The 27,155-nt window shown below is 36.3% G+C and overlaps 2 protein-coding genes across 2 annotated transcripts in view; both read right to left on the bottom strand.

Annotated features, from left to right (window-relative positions):
• The window catches only part of TAL2 (TAL bHLH transcription factor 2), a 71,151-nt gene extending 68,039 nt beyond the window's left edge, over window positions 1–3,112 (bottom strand). The window contains exon 1 of the mRNA XM_038553018.1: window positions 2,981–3,112. The gene's annotated coding sequence lies outside the window, so the exon portion shown is untranslated. The remainder of the gene's footprint in view (window positions 1–2,980) is intronic.
• FKTN (fukutin) overlaps window positions 1–27,155 on the bottom strand; it is a 75,338-nt gene that overhangs the window by 46,848 nt on the left and 1,335 nt on the right. The window contains exons 2-4 of the mRNA XM_038553014.1: window positions 17,150–17,337; window positions 7,428–7,487; window positions 2,981–3,184 (exon numbers count right to left, since the gene is read on the bottom strand). Coding sequence (XP_038408942.1) covers window positions 2,981–3,184; window positions 7,428–7,487; window positions 17,150–17,254 — 369 coding nt within the window. The 5' untranslated portion in view covers window positions 17,255–17,337. The remainder of the gene's footprint in view (window positions 1–2,980; window positions 3,185–7,427; window positions 7,488–17,149; window positions 17,338–27,155) is intronic.

Here is a 27,155-nt window from a genome sequence, read left to right as displayed (position 1 = left end):
TCCTGCAGCAGAAAAACTTGTTCATAATGATCTGAACCTCTATTTCTCAGGGATACAATGGCTATGCTAAAGGAGGAGACAATTTTACTTTTCTGTTGTTGGAAACCTGTTCATTATTTTAAAAAATCACATTACTAACAGTATCATTCATAATATGAGTCTATATTTGAAGCTAATCATATTTAATGATCCCACTGAAAAGTGCAACCATCTGAATTACTTCATTATGCTTTCCAATGTAGTCTTGACTGAACATTTACAAGCTGAAATACACATTCCCTTTTATTTCTAATTCATATTATAATTAAGACATTATATTGACTTAGGGGATTCTGTATGTAGGCAGGTTATAATGTCAAACTTCATTTTGGGAAAACAAAGGAACATTATAAAAACTCTTTATAGAAAAGGCTTATAAGCATTGTGGTCTTTTTCTATGAGGAAATCAAACAGTCCAGTAGAAATGGGCTACAAATACTGACATTTAGGAGTCAGTGAGAAAGCTGGCATAGCCTTATTATTACTCTATCATGAAAGTCACCAGTTTATGAAACATGGCCCTAAAAGAAAGCTTCCAACTGGTTTTCAGTGCCTCATTCTTAAATATGAACAAAGATCAGCAAACATTAAAGAATGGCTATATCATGAAAACCAAATAAAATAACCACAACAAAAAAATAAATAACCATAACAAAAAAATAAATGCCCAAAATGAAGGGATTTAGAAAAACAAAATGCAATACGGAGCAAACAACTAAACAAAACCCCCAAAACATGAAAATCTACAGAACAAAAAAAGATATAACCATACCCATGAAACAAGAATCATAAGAAACAGTACACAAAATTTTTGGAAAAATATAAAAATTTTGAGCAATATGAAGAAAATCAATGGCAGTGTTAGATTTTGTTTAAAAGTAGGACAAGAACTATGGGTGGTGGAAGGGGAGGTGGGTTGGGGGTGGGGGTGACTGGGCGATGGGCACTGAGGTGGGCACTTGACGGGATGAGCACTGGGTGTTATTCTATATGATGGCAAATTGAACACCAATAAAAAATAAATTTATAAAAAAATAAAAGTAGGACAGTTAGAAAAAGAGATGAAAAATCTATAGATGAGAAAGAAATCAAAGACAAGAAAATGAGAGACTCAATTCTGGAGGTCCAACATCCAAGCAATACAAAGTTCTTTCTTTCAAAATAAAGAATACTTTTATTTAATATTATCTTGTCCTACCTAAATCAGTAACACAAGAAAAAGAAATCAGGTGTAAAGGTTGGAAAGGAAGAGACTAAATTGTCTTTTTTTTTTTTTAAAGATTTTATTTATTTATTCATGAGAGACACACACAGAGAGAAGCAGAGACATAGGCAGAAGGAGGAGAAGCAGGCTCCATGCAAGGAGCCCGATGTGGGGCCCGACCCCGGGTCTCCAGGATCATGCCTTGACCCAAAGGCAGATGCTCAACCACTCAGCCACACAGGCATCCCACTAAATTGTCTTTTTGTGCAGAAAATATAACCTGCTACATTCAAAGAAAGAGAAAAAAGAAAGAGGGTGGGAAAGGGGATGAAGAAGGGAGAAGGCAGGGAAGAAACTGAAGTTTATCTATACAGTGCAGAGTTCAGAACAGTAGCTGGGAAACAGGGTCAAAATACAAAAACCAACAGCATTCTCAACTACCTCTAATAACGAATTAGTAAAGGAAGAGGTAAAATATCCATGTTATCTTGTCACCTCCACCCCTTGTGCGTGCATGCACGTGTGCACACAAACTATAAGGTAGCAAGGAATAAATCTTATCAAAAATGTGCAAAATATGGAGCACCTGGGTGGCTCAGTTGGTTGAGCGCCTGACTCCTGGTTTGGCTCAGGTCAAAATCTCAGGGTTGCGGGATCAAGGCACACGTTGGGCTCCACATTCAGTGCAGAGTCTCCTTGAGATGCCTGCCCTCCCGCCCTCCCTCCCTCCCTCCCTTCCCCTCTGCGCCTCCCCCAACTTGTATGCTCTCTCTTTTTCTCTAAATAATAGAATCTTTTTTAATGTGTAAAATCTGTTAGAAAAAATACAGTATTTTATTAAATCTCATCAAAGAACATCTGAATGAAAGGAGGTATTATTTATGTTCACAGTTAAGAAATCTTAATATTTTAACAATATCAAGAAACTTTTCATGTTTTTGCTTTCTCAGACTAGCCTGGATGATTAGACACATGGTCAAGATACCTCCACTGCTCCATTTGACAGCAAGCCACCCTGGAGAAGCAGAGCTGCCTAGGTGACTAGAAGCTGAGCTTAGCTGAGATCAGAACTGCCCAGCTAAATGCTACCCAAAAATCCCACCATCACAGAATCATGAGTATCAAACAAGTACTACACACTTTCAAGATGGAAAGAGTAGTGCTATGGACTAGTGACATTGCCCTCACACACCTTATGTGGCAAATACTGAATATTCATCACCAAAACCCTTCCTACTTGCCTGCCTATGCTGATGGAAATGCTAAACACCTGTCTTCCTAAGCCCTTTACAACCAGAAGACGTACGAATCTAGTTCTGGACAGTGAGCTATAAGCAGTTTATCAGAAGCTTCTGAGAAAATTCTTGCTTCAAAGGATAGTGTCACTAGCCCTTCCTGTCTTTAAACATGGATTATGATGTCTGATAACCAGGACAGCTATCTTGTAATGATGAGAAAAATGAAGAAAGAACTTCAGTGATACCAGCCCTGACATCAGTGAGCAGCTAATACCAACGGCACCAATCTTTTAACCTCTTGTTACACAAGAAAAGTAGGTCCCTCTATTTGCTGAAGCCATTGTTAATTGTCTTCTATTACTTATAGCTGAAAATATTCCCAACACAATTTATAAAAAGCTTTAAAGATTTTTGACATGTTTTACTTTTAAAAAACTGGTTTATTCCCACACTATTTTGTAAAGGACACATTCTGTTATGTGAAAGCAAATCATCTTACCTCATTCTTCCACAGGTGATACCGTAGCGCAAATGTGGTAAAGTCTCTTGGAACACAGAAAAACTTGCATTCTGAAGTGGAGCCATGAGAAGTATTTTTGACTTGTTCAAAGTCTTTATTAATCAATTCCAGGATCAAAGGATCAATAAGGAACACTGGTACATTTTGGCTGGATGTTAGCACAATAAATTTTTTAACTGCACGCTGTTTGAGAGAAAAAGAATCTCCTAACTCTTCTAAACCAATACAATAATCCACCTTATTAATTTTTTTATTCATTAATTTTATAAGAATATGTACAGTTTTTACTCAAAAGATACCATGTCTATTATTTATGCTGAACGAGTAAGCAGATAAATACTATAGGGCCCCTGCTCTCAGGATATACACAATATACTAAGCAAGATGAACAAGTATTTACAATATATGATAAAATATGCTACAGTAAAAATATATGCAACACACTATAAAGTACAGAAAAGTAAGCTACCAATTATACATCAAAAGAACAACATAGACGAAATTGTACCTGAGATGAAAACCTGGGGCTTACAAATTATTCCCTTGGTATTGGCTAAATCTTTTTGAGCCTAAGTTGGAGAGGTAATACCGGATCTGTCAGTTTTTAAAAATGGTAATGTCAACCTTTTCAAAATAAAAAATCAATTCTGTGTGCTACTTTTTTTCATGTTTGTTAATACTGCTTAATAATCTTTCTAAGCAAAAGATTCAAACTAAAATATATTGCATGCTTGACTATTCTCAAATATAGTTTGATTTTCTAACAGTAATGTAATATTTTAAAATATAATTCTTTGGAGCAGTAAGTAGAGACCCCTACTGAAAAAATAAGTTTCAAAACTAGAATAGAAACACAATCCCACTCAAGTGTAACACCAAAGAACAGCAAAGATAAATAGAAGAACTGGTATACATTATTGCTTTAAAAGTATACCTTAGGGCAGCCCGGGTGGCTCAGGGGTTTTAGCACCACCTTTGGTCCAGGTAGTGATCCTGGAGGCCCAGGATCGAGTCCCACATCAGGCTTCCTGCATGGAGCCTGCTTCTCCCTCTGCCTGTGTCTCTGCCTCTTTCTCTCTCTTACTCTGTGTCTCTCATGAATAAATAAAATCTTTTTTTTTTAAAGTATACTTTAATGAAAGTAATAATGATTTCAAAGGGATGTATGCCCATTAAAAAGATGTCTCACAGAATTAAGGATAAACAATTATTCACAAAATTTGAAGAAAAATGTAAAAACATATACAAGATAATAAACAGATAAGGATATTAAGAATTTTAAGGATAGACTGGGGCGCCTGGGTGGCTCAGTGGTTGAGTGTCTGCCTTTGGCTCAGGTCTTGATCCCAGATCCTGGGATCGAGTCCCGCATCAGGCTCCCCACATGGAGCCTGCTTCTCCCTCTGCCTATGTCTCTGCCTCTCTGTGTCTCTCATGAATAAATAAAATATTAAAAAAAAATTTTAAGAATAGAAAAAAAAATGAGGGCAGCCAGAATGGCTCAGCGGTTTAGCACCTGCCTTCGGCCCAGGGTGTGATCCAGGAGTCTCGGGATCAAGTCCTGCATTGGGCTCCCTTTGTGGAGCCTGCTCCTCCCTCTGCCTGTGTCTCTGCCTCTCTCTCTGTCTCTCAAGAATAAATGAATAAAATCTAAAAAAATTGGCGAAAAAAAAAAAAAAGACCATGAGAAACTCTCAACTATAGGGAACAAACTGTGTGTGGCTGAAAGGCAGGTGAATAGAAGGATGGGGTCACTGGGTAATGGGCATTAAGGAGGGCAGGTGATAGAATGAGCAGTGGTATTATATACAACTGATGAATCATTAAATTCTACCCCTGAAACGAATAATACACTGTATGTGAACTAAATTGAATTTAAATAAAAAAATTTTTAAAGAAAGAAAAAATGAGATAAAGCTAGTAATAAGTCTCTTACCATTTGTTCTTAGGCCGAGTATGCAAAATACCAAGACTACAATAATCTCTGCTCTAGAGGAATTTATGATCTCTTAGTGGCTGAAATAACTAAGTTAAAAATTAGAAAGCCAACTTTATGCTAAAAGATTCAATAACTTAGGGACACCTGGGTGGCTCCGCGGTTCAGCGTCTGCCTTTGGCTTGGGGGTGATCCTGGAGTTCCAGGATCAAGTCTCATATCAGGCTCCCTGCATGGAGCCTGCTTCTCCTTCTGCCTATGTCTCTGCCTCTCCCTCTGTCTCTCATGAATAAACAAAATCTTTAAAAACAAGAGATTCAATGACTTAGATGAAATGGATAAATTTCTTTAAAAACACAATTAACAAACTCCCACAAGATGAAACAGAAAATCTGAATTGCCCTATACCTATTAACTAAGTTGAATTTATATATACATATATGTTACATGTTTATATATTATATATTCATATATATTTTTGTATATTTTATTTGAATATATTTTATATGAGTTAACTAAATTGAATGTGCATATATACATATATTCATTATATATTCATATATGTTATATATTTGTATATATTTGTTTCATATACTTTATATGAATTTTATATATATATATATATATATATATATATAAACAATAGCAACAAGAAAAAACTCCAGATTCAGATGATTCACAGGTGAATTCTATCAACAATTCAACAATTTAAGGAATAATACCAATTTCACAAAAATTTTTTCAAAAAAATGATGTCTTAAATTTTGATTTTCTCATTTATCTTTTTTTTTTTTTCTTTTATGGTGGTTGCTTTCTGTGCTTCACACTAGGAGAATAAAAGAATGATTTTGGAAGAAAGATGATGAAGTGACAGACACCAGCACATACCATAGTATTTAACGTTTGTAGAATGAATCTCTTTCAGCTTAGTGTTAAATACAAACATGACAAACACATTTATGGCTTTGTTACAATTATCGATATAAGTATAGATTGGGGCAGGGTGGAGGAGAGATTCCCTAACTCACCTTCTAAATATGCCTTCCAGGCTGTTATCAATGCAATCATCAATGCTCCTTAGAAACAGATGTCCAATTGACTCTAAATCCAATTAATTCTAAATAAACATGTCTATCATCATCGTAATTCATTTTGTTTAGAGGAAAGAAAAATGTCTTGTTGATAGCAGGGTGTACTGAGACTGTAAGAGCCTATTCATCTACAAGGGCTTTGGCGGGACTTGTTCTTAGTGAAAGGCTGGTTCCTAATAATCATCCTTCCCTTTCCTCAAGTCATCTATTTAATAACTCATTCTAGAATCTTATCAGCTTGCAGTATCACACTTACTGATTAGATTTCATCCCTCCTTCCTTCTAAAATACCATAACAAAAGTATTTTAGTACTTCTCCCCCTCCACATGATTCTGCAATTATAAACAGTGATTCTTAGTACCATGCAATGTAATTAACACAGAGAACTCACTGAATAGTGAGCTGTTCTTTAATCTTTTCTCATTTATCTTGGAAGCAAACCCTTTAAAAAAAAAAAATCCCTTATTTTCTCCTACCTCAGGATCCTTCCCTGAAAGAAAAAGATGAGGCTTTTCCCATTCCCCTCAGACAACTCCTACATTCACAGAGCAAAATATCTGATATTTTTAATAAATTAAAAATTTATTTTGATATTTCATAGTTGAGGAGGCTGATTTAGGATATCCCAGACTTTACTTTTAAATAATAGTTCAAGACCAATTGGTGTCAGCAATGACCTAAAATTATTACTACTTCATTGCTGCTTCATGATTTTGAAAACCCATTTCCTATCTAAAGCTTCATGTCTCTGGTTAAAGAGATGCCAAAGACGAGTCATCCACAAGAAATAAATGGTCATATTCAAAATGTATACTAATAGGATAAATGTAATTTTTTATTAGTAACCAATAACCTTGCACTGTTTTTCATTCTAAATTTGGCTAGAAAAAAGGTAAAGAAACATATTTTATAAATGTATACTCTAAAATTTATAAATCAAAACAGGGATATCTTGTGCATACCACTAGTTTTCTTGATCTTAAAAAGTAAACATGTTGACTAGATTTCTATTCTTAATCATTATTTTCCCTTATTCATAGTTCCATTCTGATTCACATATTTTTTCATTTGGAGATGCACCATCGTTTAGTGAGTGAGAATTCTGAAGGCAAACATTTAGAATCTGGGTTCAGTCACTTATTAGCCAACTAACCTTAAACCTTCTAAGTGAACTGAGATAAAAACATGTACTGACTTAATAAAGTTTCCATAAGAACTAAATGAAATACTGTATATAAAGCACTTGACACAGGGCCTACCTCTTCCCCTCCACCACCTACTTTCACTGCCCACGAAGATAGCTATCACCATTGTCATCATTCAACAAATACTTATTGAGTACATAAACAAATGAACTAAATGAACACTATAAATGAGGAATTTCATGCTTGTACATACCCACTGTGTGCTATCAAATCCAATTCGGCTTCCTTTAGATTTTGATAAACCAGTTCCATTCTAAGAAGATAACAGAAAAATATTTTAGTAAATTCAAAGCTATCTTTCTCTGTCTGACTTGTTTGAGTTGGTATACGGAGAACAAACTGGTGGTGGCTGGGGCGGGGGAGGGACTGGGCAAAATGAGTGAAGGAGAGTGGGAGATAAAGGCTTCTAGTTATGGAATGAATAAGCCACAGGGATGAAAGGTACAGCTTGAGGAATGCAGTCAATGGTACTGTAATAGTGCTGCATGACAGACGGTAGCTACCCCTGTGGTGAGCATAGCATGACTTGATTCACTGTGTTGTACTAATTTACTAATGTACTAATGTACTGTTGAATCAGTGTTGAAACTAATGTAACATTGTGTGTTAACTATACTCCAGTAACAAATAAAAATTAAGAAAAAATATTCAGGGCTAGAGAATCAGAAGGAAGAAAACATTATCAGTTTTCATCTGACAAGCCCCAAAATACTTTGAAAGTATAAGGAAAAAGAATGTCTGATGGCCTAGAGACAACAGGAAGAATGCTTCAAGCTGAAAGAAGATCCAGAGAAGTTTTTTATGCCTTGAGTGTGTTCTTTACCTAGAAGATGTAGATGGGAGGATACTGAAGAAGAAAGAATAGCCTTATCCTAAAAATGAAATATGCCCCAGGCTCCTAAAAAGGAGACTTACTTCCCCCACTAAACTGCAAACTCAAGAGCAGGGACTGAATCCAATCCTTCTTTGTATTGACAGTGCCCTAGCATGGGCAATGAGTAAATGTTTAATGATGGTTTGTTAAATGCAGGGAAGGAGAGCGGAAAAGAGGAACAGATATACTGAGTAAGATAGAGCGAACTGGTCTCTCCTCATAAGCTCTCAATTTGACAATAATATTTTCATACCAAGGGATATTTGAGAACAAACCACAAAGAGATAGCTTTGTAATCTTCATCCTTGAAAAGAGATTGCAAACTCTGTGACATAGCCCTTGTTGCTTACTTAGCCCTTCATTAGTAGATGAGACACAATTTCTGAGCTTTGTTTTCTTTGCTGGATCATTCCCATCAATATAGAAACATGGTATTAGGGATTCCTGGGTGGCGCAGCGCTTTGGCGCCTGCCTTTGGCCCAGGGCTCGATCCTGGAAGACCCGGGATCGAATCCCACGTCGGGCTCCCGGTGCATGGAGCCTGCTTCTCCCTCTGCCTGTGTCTCTGCCTCTCTCTCTCTCTGTGAGACTATCATAAATAAATAAAAAAAATTAAAAAAAAAAAGAAACATGGTATTATTTCTCCTATCTTCAAACAAACAAACAAACAAAAGAAAAAACTCCTCTTGCCAACTAACAATTTTCTCTCTTCTTTCAAGCAAAACCCCTAATAGGTTGTCTGTTCTCACTGCCTCTGATTCCTTTCTTCCCATGAGCTCACAAGATTAATTTCACTCTTTCAGGTATTCATCAAGATCACCAATGACTTCCACGTTGCTAAATCCAATGGTCAATTATTACTCCTTATTTGATCTAACAAGAATTATTGATCATTTCTGTCTCACTTAAACTTCAGTTGCTTGGCTCTCAGAATCCCATACTTCTAGTTTTCCTGGATTTCTCTCTGGCTGCTCCTTCTTATTCTCATTTGCTAGTTCTTCCACCTCCCTGATGTATTGGAGGATCCCAAAACTCAGACCATGAGACTTTTCTCTTTTTACTCACTGTTCACTTTCTTGGTAATTCATCTACTCTAATGGCTTTACATACAATCTACACACTTACAACTTTCAATTTATATTTCCAACCAAACCAGTCCTTTGAATTCCAAACTTATATATTCAACTCTATTCACCTCTTCACCTGTATGTCAAATAGGCATCTCAAATTCAGATCTCCATCCCTCAAGCTTGCTTCTCCTGTCTTTCCCATCTCAGTAAATAGCAACTTCCCAATTAGCAACGTTTCCAATTGGGCCCAAAACACTGAAATTATCCCTGACTCCTTTCTGTCTTTTACATCCAATAACTAACTCATCAACAAATTCTGACAGCTTTACTTTCCACTTTTTCTGAACTCTACCACTTTTCATGAACTCTTCCACTTTTCATGACAAGATCCCTTGTTCAAGCCATTACCATTTTGTGTAAGTTACTAGGACAGCCTTCTAACTGGTCTGTTTTAGCCCTTGACCTTACAATCTATTCTCAACAGAGCATTCACTCTACTACTTTTTTAAGAGTCAGATCATGCCACCTATCAGCTCAAAACTTTCGTATGGTTCCTAATTTCACTTAGAATAAAAGCAAAAGTCCTCTATAGCCATATTGATATCTTTCCTGCTCTTAAAACTGGGAGGCATGTTCCTGCCTTAGGACTTCTGTGCTTCCTTTGGTCTCTGGGTAGTATGCTCCTCTTCTAAATATCCACATAGCTCATTCTCTTCAAATAGGCCGCTTCCTCTATTTGTAATGGCCTTCCCTATCTTCTTTACCTGGAGAACTTATAAAATCAATTCAAAATACTATTTCATCCATTAAGTATTCTATTGTAACCTTCCTAAGTAGGTTATTCAGCAGTTTTTCATTCACTATAAACTTTGCACTTACCTAAGCTTGAAGGGTCAAAGATAAGGACATAGGAGGTTCCAGCTTTATAGGAGCCTGAAAATTATACAATTGTGGTAGTCCTTTTTAAGAAAAGAATGCAAAAATATCTTTTGCAAACTTCACCAAAAAATTTAGCTTGGTAATATATTCCTAAGGCCCCTTCAAGGGCCTTTGGAAGTGAAGGACCCTGCAGTTTAAATTTCATTTATCTTAATAGTTAATCTACCTGGTAAGAAGTTACTGGCACCCAGTGGCTATACTGTAGCTGTATCAGAGGAATGCAGTCCCTATCAAGCAATGATCCTACAAATAGAGAACCAAGAGAAGAAATAACCTGACCTCTCTTTCCCTCTGGTCTCCAATCTCCAGGTGATGTTTCCCATTGGCTGACCTCAACTAGAAAATACAAGGGAACTCAGCTAATGCAGTCCATAGAGGTCAGCCTCCCAAGGCCCAGAGTATGGAGAAAACACAATCTGGAGGAGCTAACAGTGACTACCCACATGGTAAGAAATTTGGATCTTATTTCATAGGTGTGCTATGCAGAGAATAACTGGATCTGATCTTAAGAAAAATAACTGTGACAGCTGTACAGAAAAGGATTACAAAGGCTAGAGACTAAAAGTTCTTAAACTGTAACTAGTAAAATAGGCAGAACAGGGTTTATGAAGTATACTTTAAAGAAGTAACATATTATATTGTTATTTGCTTATATGTCTCTTTCTAGGTTTCTTTTTTTTTTCTTTTTCTTTTTTTTTAATTTCATTATTTGAGAGGGAGAGAACCAGTGAGCAAGGTGGAAGGGCAGAGGGAGGGGGGGAGAGAGAATCTCAAGCAGACTCTGCAGAGTGTGGAGCAAGACATAGGGCTTGATCCCAGGACTCTGAGATCATGACCTGAGCTGAAATGAAGAGTCAGACAAGACACTTAACCCACTAAGCTGCCCAGGCGCCTCTATACATTTCTTAACTCCTTGCTTCTTCAATCCCAAATTTCCCCAATTTGTGACTTCCTAGACAGCAAGGATTACACATGACTCATCATTTTGTCTCACAACCTAGTACTAAGCTTGGCACACAGTAAGTGCTCAACCAACACTTCAGAAATAAATGGCTGAATGTTCTGAAAGAAATGCTACATAAAACCAGGAGTTTTAGAAATAAAAAATTTTAAGCCTAAATATATTCCCATAGGATATTTAGAGTAAAAATTAAGTGAACAAATAAATTAAGTGAAGTAAATAAAGATGGAATCAGATGCCAAAAAAAAGGGTAGAAAGTCTGGTGGCTTACTGAACTACACGGATAAAGGAGTCAAATTAAGATATGCCATTAAAGACAAAGTATTTGAGACAGAGGAGGTGAAAATTTAAGGAAAAAATCCTTTCTTTTTTTTGAAAGAGAGTATCCAATAACTTACAGAAACCAAAAACCAGAATTCTTAATCTAGCATGATCATTAATCTGCCTACAGAGAATCGAAGAGTAAGACTTAAGAACATCTTTTTAAGTCTTTAATAACTGATCTTTTTCAATTATTTATACATTTGCGATCCTAAGGATCAGAAACACGAATCATGGTAAATCCATCAATCCTACAGGCAGCTTTCCCCTTCTGGATCTCAGTGCCTTTCCTTCCAGTGGACGCACTGTTCTTTTCCTTATTCCCAAGTCACTCAAGTTCTTAGTGGATAGGCCTCATAAATGTGATGTGGGATGGTGGAAAGCTTTGTTTATTAGTAAGCCAAAATGTTTGGCCAGAAAACCTATGAAGTCTGAAGTCTGGGAACACATGGAAATATTTTTTCAGTATCTGTCAATTCCAATGGAAGAAATTCTTTCACATTTCTCCTGAACAATGGCAATAATGGGGCCAGGGAGATGTGGAGGAAAAATTAGGAAGAGGACAACAGCATTTATCAAAGTTTATCATACTACATCAGATTATCAGATAAAATATTTTTCCTCCAGCAATGACCCATATATTATCCTTCAGAACATAAGAGCCAATAGCCAAAGAAGATATTTTTAACTGTATGTTGGTAAATTGAACACCAATAAAAAATAAATTTATTATTAAAAAAAGAAGATATTTTAAAAATCATTTCTTGCATGATTTTAGCCAACTGACCAACTCAAAATATTTCAAAAATCTTTGTTGCAAATGATCTAAATGGCTACCAGATTTATTTCCATTTCTAATAACAGCATATAAAATTGTTCACTGTGAATGACTATTGTTAAACTTGAAACCCAAACTCCCCTTTCTTCCTTCCTGGTCTTCTAACCAAACACACAGAGGTTACTACATATAATGCAAAGAAAGACATCCTAGCACAAAACCCTGTAAGTGGCTTTCTAGCTAATAAGAATAGCTGGATATTGCAGGTACTGATGTTGCTTATAGTTCTAAGTCAAGAACATCATTAACTGAGACGCCTGGGTGGCTCAGTGGTTGAGCATATGCCTTTGGCTCAGGTCATAATCCCGGGGTCTGGGGATGGAGTCCTCTATCAGGCTCCCTGCGAGGAGCCTGCTTCTCCTTCTGCCTATGTCTCTGCCTCTCTCTCTGTGTCTCTCATGAATAAGAGATAATAATTTAATAATTATTAATAATAATTATTAATAATAAAATAATTTATTATATTATTTTATAATAAATAAAATCTTAAAAAAAATCATTAATCAAACCAACAGTTTGGTTCACTCAGTGCTTTATATAAACATAGGTTGTTGACTTTTCTTCCTTCCACTTAGGCAATAATATTTTATAATTTTTTACTGTGATTCATAATACTTTAAAGCCATCTCATTTCACATCTTATCAATGCTATAGTATTTCATTTGAACATATTCATATTTACATGTGGTATTAGCTCTATGAGTAAAGACGTAAGTTTTAGGATCTGAACTTGGCAATCTTCAGCAGGAAGCTTAACATATCTGGGCCCCAGATAACTCACTTATGAAAAACTGATAAATGTAGGCTCATGAGAAACCTGTAATAATTAAATACAATTTAATTTTCAAACAGCAATATAAACCTTAGAAGGACCAGAATGTATGAGCTACTAATAGCTAGCTACCATCCACTGAGCATCTACCATATACCCAACAGTAAGTTAGATGAATTACATACATTATCTTAACCAGCAAAGTTGCTATTAGTGCATTTAAAAAAAAATGAGGCTCAAAAAAAAAAAAAAAAAAAAATGAGGCTCAAATTGATTTGTAGTAAGCCAAACAAATCATAAATATATGAAGAAAGAAACCATTTCTCATTGTTTCTATCACTTTGTCAGAATGCCTGGCAAAAGTGACTTTTAAATAAAAATTTTTGAATTAATAAAGTTTAAAATTCCATTTTGTAAAATGTAAAATTACTTAACTAGGAATAGTTTAATATAGTTTCTATATTTTTCAATAACATAAAAGTAACCTTTGTTATTTCAGAACTTAGATGTTCATCTCTACGTATGATTAATAGTGAACATAAAAAATAACTAGTACAAATACAAACTTCGCAAATCTAAGAGCATACAAGTTTAGTGAACTTTTTAAAATTTTATGCCTTATTTTGTTCAATTTTGCTTAATGGCACTTATCACTAAGGCAGTTTATATGCCATGGACACAATATAACAAATACTACTTTTGATTATAAAACTGAAGATAATAATAAAAAAATAGCTCATGGGGTGCCTGGGTGGCTCAGTTGGTTGGGCATCCGACTTGTGGTTTTGGCTCAGGTCATGATCTCAGTGTCCTGGGATCGAGCCCAACATCACGCTCTGCATTCAGCAGGTCTGCTTGAGATTCTTCTCTCTCCTTCACTCTCTGCCTCTCCCCACATTTGTGTTCTCTCTCTCTCTCTCAAATAAATAAATCTTTAAAAACAATAGCTCATAGGCAGACTGTAAGAAACTCTTAACTATAGAAAACTGAGGGTTGAGATAGAGGAGGTGGGTGGGGGATGGGCTAGATGGGTGGTGGGTATTAAGGAGGGCACTTGTTATGATTAAGCACTGGGTGCTACACATATAAGTGATGAATCACTAAATTCTATTCCTGAAACCAGTATTACACTATATGACAACTAGAATTTAAATAAAAACTTGAAACAAAATGAATGAGTGAATGAATGATATTACTTGAAAAAAAAATAAACCTTGGGTCAGGTAACATCTTTCCTCAAAAAAAATAAAAAGCCTATATTTTTTGATCTGTATGTGACATGCACTGTTCCAAAGGTTTTATGTGCATTAATTTGTTTAAGCTTCATAAGTCTACAAGATGGTACTGTTATTCTCCCTATTTTATAGATGAGGGCACAGCATTTAGAAGTAATTTACCCAAGATCCCATAGCTAATAAGCAGTATAGATACGGTTTATTCCTAGGCTGGAGTCTGTGCTTTAAACAACTAAAACTACAATGCATTCCAAAAGAAAGGGTCGAGATAATAGTTATTTATAGGAATTTAACGTATAATTAAGATGGGATTTTTAAGTTAATGATGGAATTAAAAAGGTGATATTGGTACAAATGATCAACCATTTGGGAAAAAATTTAAGTTAGATATCGAATTCATACCTCATTCTAAAGTAAATTCTATTTAATTAAAAAATGTAAACATGAATAGTATTAGATGAAAATACAGGTGAATATTTCCACAGTCTTGGACCACTTATGACATAAAAACCAGATGCCTTAAGGAAGACAGCTGTCTACCTAGAAATTAAATACAAATGTATTACGGGGGGTTATATCATGAATATAAAGTTAAAAGGCAAATTCATAAATCAGGAAAAATGTTCAATATGTCTGATAAAGGTATACCATCCTTAAAATTATATAGAACACACCCTCAGAAAAATATGCAGGTAGGAATACAAAGAAGTAAGAAAAAAAAAAAAAAGAAACAGAAAGAACCAGTAAGCATATGGAAAGTTTAGCCCCAGTAGTAATCAAATAAATGACCTATAATGGAGTTTAATATCTTTTCAGTTTTTGAACATCAAAAACACTAAAAATATTAGGAACAAGGTTCTTGGGGGTAGACTCCCTAGGTTTAAATTCTATCTCCCTCACTTAATAATTATGTGACATAAGGGTGCCTGGGTGGCTCAGCTGGTTTAAGCATCTGACTCCTGATTCCAGTTTAGGTCATGATCTCAGGGTTGTGAGACTGAGATTCCATGCCCAGGGTGGAGTCTGCTTAAGATTCTCTGTCTCCCTTTTCTCTGCCTCTCCCCCTACTTGCACACTCTCTCTCTCAAAAATAAAATAAAATAAAATAAATTATGTGACAGTTGACAAATTAAGAAATCTCAACAAACCTCAGCTTTTTCTCCAGGAAAACAGAAAGTACAAGATATACTTAATTTGCTGTTTTAAGAATTAAATGTATGTGCAATGCTTAGCACAGTGCCAAGCCTAGAAGCACACCAAAAGATGTAGCTGCTGTAGCAGACACTGTAGGTCAGTTGACCTGACCCCCACTCTCACACTTCTCCTCTGCAATCTCTATTATATAGGCTGGAAAAGCTAAGTAACAACAACAACAACACTAGTAATAAAACCTTGCTTTCCCAGATTATCTTATATCTGGAAATCTGTAGGTAAATGTCACAAAAGTAGAAGCCTTTTAGAATGCACTATGTCTTCTTCCAGCCTTGTCTAGCACAAGGAAAACGTCAAGAGAATTTGAGAAGCTTTGGACTTAAAGGCAGAAGAGACCAATAATCCTCTATTTGTTTAAGCTACTAGTAGTCAGCCCCAAACATCTCTAACTCATACAGATGCCATTACTGTTGTTACTGTTGCTATTATTCCCACATTTGAAAAGGGGATAGCAAATTAGACACACTACTCATCCTTACGGAATATAACTTTGCGATATGTGACAAAATCTAAAACATGCACATTAGACCCAGAAATTCTACTCTAGGACCTTCTCCGGAGCAAGTACTCAGGAGGGGGTTGAAGATGGCACACAAAGGCATTCATTGGGATAAACAGCCAAGATAGCTGGTAGCCTGGGTACTTGCCAATTATTTCAGAAATAAGTTAGCCTGCAAAGAATGGACAAGCTGTCAGCCCTGCTTGTTAGAAATTGGGTGATTCAGGGAGGTAAGTTATCTTCTCTGTTAGAGTTTTGGTTTTCTCATCTGTAAAATGAGATCTAGCAACTCCACATAACAATGCTGCATAATAAACTTGACCCAGTCTTAAAATGCTACCATGCATTTATTTTCTCTGTCAGATCCATGGGTCAAGCTGGGCAGCTATGCTTTGATCTGCTTCATACATCTCATCCAGAGCCCAGACTGGAGGAGCAGCATCTACTCAGGGCACATTCTAGTCAGGGTTACACAAAGGGCAAGTCACATCATAACAATCTCTTTGAAATTTCTGCATGTGTCTGTAACATTCCACCAGCCAAAGTAAGTCTCATGGTCAAGTTCAACGAGGGCAGAGAAGTATCCTCCCCTAGAGTGGGAGGGAGAAGTACATTGTACTAAAATAAACCAATTTTGGTATTTTATCAAAATTATTTATTACTGAATTCTTCCCAATAGGGATGATGTGTTTGGAAGAATAATAGTTTTTATATAACTGTAACAGAAAAAAAATTCAATAAACATTACTGAAACTTGGCACCTTTGACTAGTGTGTTATTATAATAATATTTAACTGCAATGTTGAATTGCTCGCCACACTTTACAAAGATGAGAATCTCAGTAAGATCTATTTCTAGGAGCGCCTGGGTAGCTCAGTCAGTTAAGTGTCTGCCTTTGGCTCAGGTCATGATCTCAGGGTCCTGGGATCAAAGCCCTTGATGGGTTCCTTGCTCTGCAGGGAGCCTGCTTCTCCCTCTCCCTTTGCCTACTGCCCCTCCTCCCCCACTTGTGGTCTCTCTCTCTCTCTGTCAAATAAATGAAATCTTAAAAAAAAAAAAAAAAAAAATTCTGCAAGAATTTGAAAAACTGCAACTAATTAAATTTAATTAACTAAATTTAATTAATTAAATTTAATTAGAAAAATATACAGTTAAAATTAAGCCTAATGATGAGAAGAGAGAAAAAAATATTACCTTTGCTGATAAATAGTGCTTGTAGTAGTACAGCTGAAACAGCAGAAATGCAGAACTTGTCAAAGTTAAAAGCGCCAAAATCACGTTCTTATTGATTCTACTCATTAGTCTGCGGTGCTCACTTGGTTGTCTTTTGAGAGTAACCCAGTTGATTTCATCTTTTTTGGATAAGAAGATAATCTTGTTTTCTGTAAACAAAAAGATATTTCTAAAAAAACAAAAACCTATTTTTAATTTTTCACCTCTAATAAACACCACAAAAATAGAGAAAATGTCACCTGAAGTTCTATAGAACATTCTTTGATTTGCTTATTTCCTCCTAAATAAATAATCAGATATGAGACCAAACATGAAAGAACAAAAATATTTATCATGTCATTCTACAAATAACAATTGCAAATACCAAACATGAACAAGATATCTGTAAAATTTGGCCAATGGAGATTTGGGGGCTTCTATAGTTCCTGATTCAGTAGATCTGGCTTCTGAATTTGCATTTCTGACAAGTTGCCAGGCCATGCTGATGCTGCTGAGCATATTAACTACTTCCATAGAAGAAACTGAGAAAATTTTGTCAGGAAACATCATCTGTATGATAGCTTTTTGTTGTTTTTTGTGACCTAGGATATGGTCAGTTTTTATAAATATCCCACATATGTTTTCAGTCCTTTTGCAAATGTAAATAAACCATAAAAATAAAAATTTTTGTCCTTCCACCTTTGGTTGCATCTGACAATTAAAGATAAAACATTTAATATAGTTCTACCTCTTTGTACCTAGTCTGCCCTGATTTTGGTTAAACATATATTTAGTTCTTCAAGTGTTCATCTTTATTCCTTTAAATATACCGACACCTCTATTACTCGATGTCTAAACTTTCTGTCCTTTGTTCCCCAGCTGAAAAATAAGAGGAAATCAATAAATTTATACTCACCCTCCTTTTTTTCCTCCTTCAATCTTGACTTTTATTAATTATTTCTACCTTGTTTCAGTTCTATTATATTCTGTTGCTACAAATCCCACAGTTCTTTTGTTCTTGTTCATATCTTCCCTGCCAAGCCTTTTGCTCTATCATCTCCATTCATCTCTAGATGGCTGATTTTCATCGTCTCACAGTTTATCAAAAAACTTAATAGATATTATTTACCTTGAGTTCTTGCATTGTTGAAATACACTTATCAACTGATAACTGTGCTGAGGTCATACTTTCTTCCCCCTGATGACTTGTATGTAGGCTTTGTACCACTGTCCTATAATGCTAAATATCTCCTTGACAATATCTGATCCTTCCCCCAGTACTCCTCTATAGGTAAACTGACTTTTTTAATGAAATGAGCAGAGAATGCACTCCTTAACTCTGAAATCCAATTTTTAAAAAGTAGGTTGATGTTGACGACTCTACAGCTGACCCTTTAACACAGGATTGGAATTACATGGATCCACTTATACATGGATTATTTAAAGTTGTAAATGTACTTTCTCTTCCTTATGATTTTCCTCATAACATTTTTTCTCCAGCTTACTTTATAGTAAAAATACAGCATATAATACATATACAAAATATGTGTTAATCAACAGTTATCAATAAGACTTCTGGTCAATGGTAGGTTAGGTTATTAGCAGTTAAGAATTGGGGGAGTCAAAAGTTAACACACAGATTTTTAACTGCATGGGAGGTCAGTGTCCTTAATCTCACAATATTCAAGGGTTAACGTACATTAGCTTTCCTTCATTATGTGTCATTTCGACCTATAGAACTAAGATTTCCTTTTTAGCAGTTTAAGTTATATGTTTGAGTATTTTTCTGTTTTTTTTTTAAGATTTTATTTATTTATTCATAGAGACACAGCTAGAGAGAGAGAGAGGCAGAGACACAGGCAGAGGGAGAAGCAGGCTCCATGCAGGGAGCCCGACGTAGGACTCGATCCTGGGTCTCCAGGATCACACCCTGGGCTGCAGGCGGCGCTAAACCACTGCGCTACCGGGGCTGCCCTATTTTTCTGCTTTCATGCTGAATTCTCTATTTCCAGGATACAATGAGCATTTGTTTCATCTCCTTTCATTCTCATTTTACTTTGTTCAATTTTCAAAAGTCCATCAACATGCCCTTTACTGACTTTTCAACAATGTTAATTCTCCTTTTTTGCTTTCAATATGGTCTTTTATTTCTGATTTTCTTTTTTTCTTTTCTTGAGTTCCGCCAGAATATGATTTATCACATCCTGTTGTCTTACTATTTCTCCCTAGTCAATTAACTTTCTCTATTATTTTAAAGAAGTGATTATTTCATTAAATTTGTTAGGCCAATACAGTTTTCTCATGGGTTCTTTGTCAAGTGTTTTTCCCTGTTCACTTTTTCCTTTTTTCTTGCAGCACTTTTGTGTAGATACTGTGCCCATTTCCATTTTATTATTTACCTGTAGATGATGTGAACTCTATTCGGACTAATTATTTGGAGGGGACTGTGGAAGGAAGAAGTAGGCTGTGTTCTGGTCTAGAAGGTAGTCTCTGATATACAAGAACGCATTTTATGACAGTGTTCTGAGCATGAGTGTGTGTGACAAAAACAGAGGCAAAGAGAATGTGTCTTGAGAACAAGTGAGAGAAAGTTGTTTGGCCATGACTTCTTGGCCTTACCAAGAAAGTACTTCCTGCAAGATGGTGGGTGTGTCTGTGTTTTCTCATTTGCTCTTCCTTTCCTGCTAGTTCATGCAGCCAAACCATCCGAGGAAACTCCCGCTGCCTTCCTATACACCCGGATCCCCCTGTAAACAGACGATCTCTCTCATATCACTCTACAAACTGTATCTGAGATCTCTTCCAATTAGCATCCTCTTTTAATCTCTTCCTGCTTACATTTGACAACCATTTCTCAAATATTTTGATTTGGGGTCTTAGGATTTCTGGTCTCATCAAAGATACAATCTCTGTTTCTCATTTTCCTTGTAATTTCAGGGTAATTTCAGATAGAAGAGGGTACAAATGTCTCTACTCTGCCATCTTGAAAATCAAGTCTTGGTTTAGAGTTTTAAAACAATACAAATGAGCTTCCAGAGCTGAAGCCTACATGAAGCAAATACAATATTATATAAAGTCAACAAACTACTTAGGAGAAATGATGCTAAACGTAGGAATAATTCACTTGATTTACAGATAATGTGTAGAGTAAAAACAACTGAGTAAATCACGATCGTGTTCTGTTTTCTTATTAAACTGTAAAAACTAGCAACATACATAAAATAACATTGATGATGACACTAGTTTTTGCTATCAGCTAAAATCTGCTAAAATAAATACTCTGATAAGGGTAGCTTGTAAGAGAACAAGGAGAATTTCCTTCATTTTTAATTTTTCAGCTCAGTTTCTTGTAGTTATACTAAATAGTGTTTCAACATATTATATACTGATTCCTATGTACTTTTCTAAAGTGGCATTCAGAGTGTGCCATAACTGAGCCTCTTCTATGCTCAAATTAATACATAGAGAGAAAGCATAAAAGGCCTATATAAACCATTACAGAGACCCAAAATAAGGTCCAAATTATTACCTTGTTCTCTTTTTGGACAGGTCTCTAATCTGCAATCAATTCTTACATAAAATAAACCTCCAACACTTATCATCAATCACTTAACTCTACTATTATCAAGATGATATCCAATTAACTTTATTTCATTATTTTCTATAAATGCCAAGGCAATTTCAATTGCAAAGAAGGAGTATTTGCCTGTCAAAGCATTCCTTTTTGCTAGCACAATCTCTTAATTAGGAATGTAGTTACCATTTTAAAATGAAAAATGTGATACTTAAAAAAAGAGGCGCTAAGGCTTATTCATTTTATCTCTGGTATCAATTCCCTCTTCTTTCTTCATAGTCATTCTAATTTAGACTCTAATTGTACTTAATGTCATAATTTTAACTAAAGCTTTCGACCTGCCCATAATCTCACCCACAGAATGATATACCAAATTGCTGACAGATGAATCAAGTTGTGCCATGATAAAAAATTTTTCAATGGTTCTCTTCCACCTACAAATAAAGTTCCAATGCCATACAATGGCCTTCAAGAGTATTCACAATCTGACTGAACACAGGCAAATTCTGTAGGCTTCTCCCACTTCACACACTCTGAGATTTCTGCCCAAGAATCCTGGAGTATACACACTTTTCTGCCTCTGCTTTTGTTCATTCTCTCTTGTGTGAAATGCTTTCATCCATTTCCATAAAACTAGCTCTACGCTTCTTTCATAACTCTTCTCAAGTAACCCTTGCATAAAGTCTTTCATGGTCTTCCAAATCAAAATTAATTTCTCCTATACTGAAACTCCTAGTTTTACTTTCCTGCTGGGAACATTTACTGTCTACCTTACAAGCAGAGGCCATAAAAATGCTAAGCACTGGACATAAAATGATAAATAAGATACAGTTTCCTATTTTCTAAGGGTTTAGAGATGAGTAGGAGTTTTCAAAAGAATGGTGATGTTGATGGTGATGAATAACGTGATGTACCTAAAAAATAGCATGGGAAGTTTTTTCCAAAATCAAACAAATGCTACTCCTTACCATCCCCACATCTAGTTTGTGATAGACTCTATCAGAGGAAAATATGAGGGAAATGGAAATGGTGTAACTGCTATGTAGGAGTAGGCACAAGTTATCATGGCAGCACAAGGAGAGGCTTTTCTAACTTTCCACTATGAATTATACTTATTAGTACATATGAATCATTCCCCTACCAGCCTAAAACTGGCTGAATTAATATCAAGAAATAACAAGTATACTCAAAAATGCTAAAGAACACACAAAATTATTTAAAATATTTTTTATTTTAAGAAGATTTGCAGGAATTTTTATGTTAAAGCAAAATATGAAAAAGTGATTCTTTTAAAAGAATTTAAAGCTCAGGGGTGCCTGGGTGGCTCAGTCAGTTAAGCTTCTGCCTTTGGCTCTCAGGTCATGATCCTGGAGCCCTGGGATCAAGCCCCACATCAGGCTCCCTGCTCAGCAGGGAGTCTGCTTCTCCCTCTGCTCCTTACCTTACCTGTGCTCTCGCTCGCTCTCTCTCAAATAAGTAAATAAAATCTTAAAAAAAAAAAAAAAAAGAATTTAAAGCCCATACTTTGTTCCAACTCAACAGGAAACTTTTAAAAATAATGTATGGAGAAATATGGCATAGAAAATAAAAATATTCTTCACGTATATGTTTCTTCTTATATGTGGCATTTTAGCGATCGTGATAAAAGTTCTGGGGAGGATAGGTAATGTATTTTCTTTTTGGAAGATTTTATTTATTTATTCATGAGAGACACAGGGAGAGAGAGAAGCAGGCTCCATGCAGGGAGCCCGATGTGGGACTCAATTCTGGGACTCCAGGATCACGTCCTAGGCCAAGGGCAGGCGCTAAACTGCTGAGCCACCCAAGCGTCCCAAGGTTATGTATTTTCTTAGGTAAAGCTTCCTAAAAAACACAATAGGTCTAATGAAAAAGAGTACAAGTATTGCAGATAATAAAATGAAGGGAAAATAAAAGGAAAAAAGCAAACGTTTTCAGAAAAATAATAATGCAGATATAAGGGGAGTTATGAGGTTTAAGTAATTCAAGTATCTTCAAGTTCTAATGTAAATGTGAGAAATATAAGTATGGTGTATTGCAGCACAGAATTCATCTCAGATGACACGGAAACCTGCCATCACCGGTACCGTAAACTGACATTTGGCAATGAAGAAGAAAGGATTGGGCAGATCTGTCTCCCAACTGAACCTTTAATGGATTATGGGTGTCAGAGCTATCAGTCCTCTCAGTCTTTGGGCCTGGGATAACCAAAGCCCAAGACTAGTCACGTCTAGTCAAGAACAAACACATTCTTATATCCTTTATTATCAGTTTCACTATGTGTCAAGACATGGAAAGGTTGGAAAAAACTGGTGGTAGATCAAAGTCATACACAAATACGAAGGGAAAATGTGCAGGATGGGAAGTTCACGGCAAGTTCTCAGGCTTGCTCTACAGCCAAGATCAGCAGTTCATATTCTCCTGGCTTCCCATTTGCTTGTTTTATATAATTTGTTCTTTGGAGGTAATGGCAATGAAAGACTTTGGCACCTGGCTTACCTGACATCCCATGACCACCACCACCATCACTCCTTTAAGAATCATCTGAGAAAGGATCTGAATGTCTAATTGCCTTTTTTATTTCACTTTCCCATACTCCTGCCTTCTGGACCACCTCTCTTGACATCAGAACTCTGACAAGAAATGACCAGGCCTGATACCTAAATTAGGTTCCTAAGATGATGTGCGCCAGCCCGTTCCCTTCAATGCTGCTAGGTGCCAAGTTATTCAGGGACGTCAGAGAGGGAGAGGAAGAGGGAGGCATGGGTGGTATGAATTAGACAGAACTGAAATTCAAATATGGTTTGCACTGCAAAATAAAACAGGAGGCTAACCTACAAAGAGGGCAGTGTAATTAGACAAAGGTACAATTAGAGATGTGAGGTAGCATTTTAGAAAGCACAAAGAGAAAATGCTTCTGCACATGTATTCAAGGTTAAGGCATGAAGGGCACCTGGGTAGCTCAGTGGTTGAGCATCTGCCTTCGGCTCAGGTCATGATCCTGGGGTCCTAGGATCAAGCTTGCTTGTCCCTCTGCCTATGTCTCTGTCTCTCTCTGTGTCTCTCATAAATAAATAAAATCTTAAAAAAAAAAAGACATGAAAAAAATCTACATTTCCAGTTGCTATGAACAAAAAAAGGCACAGTAGCAATAAATGCTACCCATCTTCCCTAAATACTACTGGTCTTTCATGTTGTTCATTTCCTTTCTTTTCATAATTAACTTGAGAGTTAAGAATAGCCTGGAAGTTAAGGTTAGATTGCCTGGGGTTAAGAATTCTCTGTTTACCACTCATTCACTTCTTAACCCTTTGCAATATAACCTCTATCTCAACATGCTGACAAAATTAAGATAAAAAAAAAAAAAAACTGGTCTCTCCATTTGATGCTCCAGAAAAACTGCAAATATGTAGTGACTCCTTTCTGAATAACTATGGAATGATGAGGTCCTGCAAAGTGTCAGAAATGACAGACCCAGACAAGAAAGTCTAGCTAAGAAACGAAGTGAGGACAGGAGGGGACTGATATTACAAGGGCAAAGTAAAAGGGTAAAGGAAGTTGTATTGTCCAATTGCCTAGAATTGTCTGCTGGCTATAAAATCTAGATGAAGTTCTCTTTACATTCTCTTGCTCTTAATCATTTTATTAGATACACTTGCCATAAGCTATTGGCTTAGTACTACTTACAAATATTCCAGCTGACTGCTAGATATGTCTTCTTGAACATTCCATTAGCATCTAAACAAATCATGGTCTGCCTTCACCCTAGATTTCTTCCATGACTTGACCACTATATTCCGTTAATAGTATACCTATATTCTCCATCTTTTATATTCAAAACAAAATAGTTTTGTGGTTCTAACTCTATATCTAATGAGTCAAACTGTGTATATTCTTCTCAGTGCCTCTAAAAGCTGCCATTTCTCTTCCACTTGCACTATAATTAACCTAATTTAAAGGTCTTATTACCTCTGCCTAGAGAGAAAGCCTCCTACATGAATATCCTACTACCAACTGGTAGTAGAATATCCCACGGTACTCCATTCCAAATATTTCCTCAAAATACCCAACTTAGGGGTCAAAGTCAAATTTATATCAAGTGTACCTCTTTGTATCACTTTCTCTACATTAAGACCTTCTATGGCTTATTTCGTACTATTTTTTTTTTTTTTAAGATTTTACTTATTCATCAGAGACACACATAGAGAGAGAGGCGGAGATGTAGACAGAGGGAGAAGCAGGCTCCATGCAGAGAGCCCGACGTGGAACTGGATCCCAGGACTCCAGGATCACTACCTGGGCCGGAGGCAGGCGCCAAACCGCTGAGCGACCCAGGGATCCCCATTGTACTATTCTTTTATGTAAATCCTCTGATACAGTACTGTCTCACCTAGGTGCCTTAGCTTATGCTATTCCTTCTATCTACAATGCTTTCTCCCCCCACCTCCCTGCCCCTCTTGCTGCCTATCAAGTAGTTAAGAGTACTGAAAACAGACTGCTGTCTCCAAATCCTGCTCTGCCACTTGAAACTCGTAGGACTTTGGCCAGGTTACTTAATGTCTCTATGCCCCCATCTTTAAAGTGGATTTATAAATTGTACTTGACTCACAAGGCTGTTCTGAGGACTGAACAAATTAATGCATGTAAAGCACTGAATAGCACCTAGAACAGAGTATACAGTAATGCTAGCAATAATTAATAAGCCATTTTAAAGGTCTACTAATAATTCCCTCCACTCTCACACAATTAAAGTCTCCCTCCCTTATATTCCCACAGCACTGTACATCTGTACTATTTTTGCAGTTAGTCTTAAATTACAGTTCCTTGAGACAAGAGGCTATTATGCATCTTTCTTTATCCCACGGTATTCCGAATTCCAAATTCTTTCACAGAATTTAAGCACACAGACTTAAAAAGCAACTTTTTATAGAAGAGCTCTGTGTGGCTAGAAGAGTACAAAAGAATTTGAGATGAGCTGTGAATTCAAGCATCTGCAGGTGAAGAGTGATAGCCAGAGTTTATGTCACACAGGTGGGCTGGGTTTGCTACTTCATTCACTCATTCCTTCATTAACTTCACAAATATTGCTGAGTCCTCTGCACTAGACACTGGGCAAGCTGCTAGCAGTTCCCTGTCACAAGACTATAGGGTATGTATAACCACAGAAGATTATGGTTATTTTGAAAGCAGCAGAAACTTGATGAACCAAGGATTTCTTTTGATCCCAAACATTAATTATATAAGCTATTCCTTGAGGTCATTTAAGAGCTACCTTAGTTAGCATACACTCCACGGTAAGAACACTGTTTGTCTTTGGGTTGGGTGGAGTGAAGGTATTTTTTTCTATTTATCCTATGTGAACATCAATTGACTTTCAAATATTTTTTAAATTTTTTTAAAAAACTTCAAAAAGTCTGAATCAATTTTTTTAAATTTATTTATTCATGAGAGACGCAGAGAGAGAGAGAGGCAGAGACACAGGCAGAGAGAAAGGCAGACACCAGGCAGGGAGCCGGATGTGGGACTGGATCCTAAGACTCCAGGATCACGCCCCGGGGCTGAAGGCAGACACCAAACCGCTAAGCCACTGAGGCGTCCCTCTGAATCAATTTAAAAATACTCATTTACTACAGCTCACACATGTTATAAGCTTTGATTATGTTAATATCTTCCTATTTTTTGAGTAACAGAATGGTATTAAACCACAGTATTTTTAACTGAGCAGTCTTCCCCTCAAGAATGCAAGTTCTTAACTGCTTGGTTGATGCTTGGGTACTGTACTTAGTAAAACTATATGGCTAACAGAATAAAACACAGGGCTCAAAATGTATCAAATATTAAGACAATATATAAAGTATGAACACATGTACACATATAAAACCTGGATGGATATTCACCAAAATATCAATAATATCTAGGTGGGGAAAGTGGAATGATTTTTTACACTGTTCTTTATACTGTACTGTTCTGTACTGTCCCAATATTGTTATAATGATCATACCTTATTTTCATAAAGGCATTGAAATTATTAATAAAAACAGATGATGGGTAGTAGTGGTTTAATAGCTGCCACATTTGCTAGACAGGATCTAGATCATTGCTACTTAAAAGGATGGTCCTGAGACCAGCAATATCAGCATCGCCATTAGTTTGTCAAAAAAATAACACAACGACTCTACTATAGACCTACTGATTTAGAATCCGCACTTTAACAAAATCCTCAGGTGATTTCCTATGTATGTTAAAATTCCCCTAACTCTGGGAAACGAACAAGGGGAGGTGGGCGGGGGGTTGGGGTGACTGGGTGACGGGCACTGAGGGGGGCACTTGGGGGGATGAGCACTGGGTGTTATGCTGTATGTTGGCAAATTGAACTCCCAATAAAAAAAAAAAAAA

This window comes from Canis lupus, chromosome 11, assembly GCF_011100685.1.
Source record: "Canis lupus familiaris isolate Mischka breed German Shepherd chromosome 11, alternate assembly UU_Cfam_GSD_1.0, whole genome shotgun sequence".
Lineage (NCBI taxonomy): Eukaryota > Metazoa > Chordata > Mammalia > Carnivora > Canidae > Canis > Canis lupus.
Note: the sequence above shows the minus strand (reverse complement) of the source record. Positions and strands in the feature narration are given on the sequence as shown.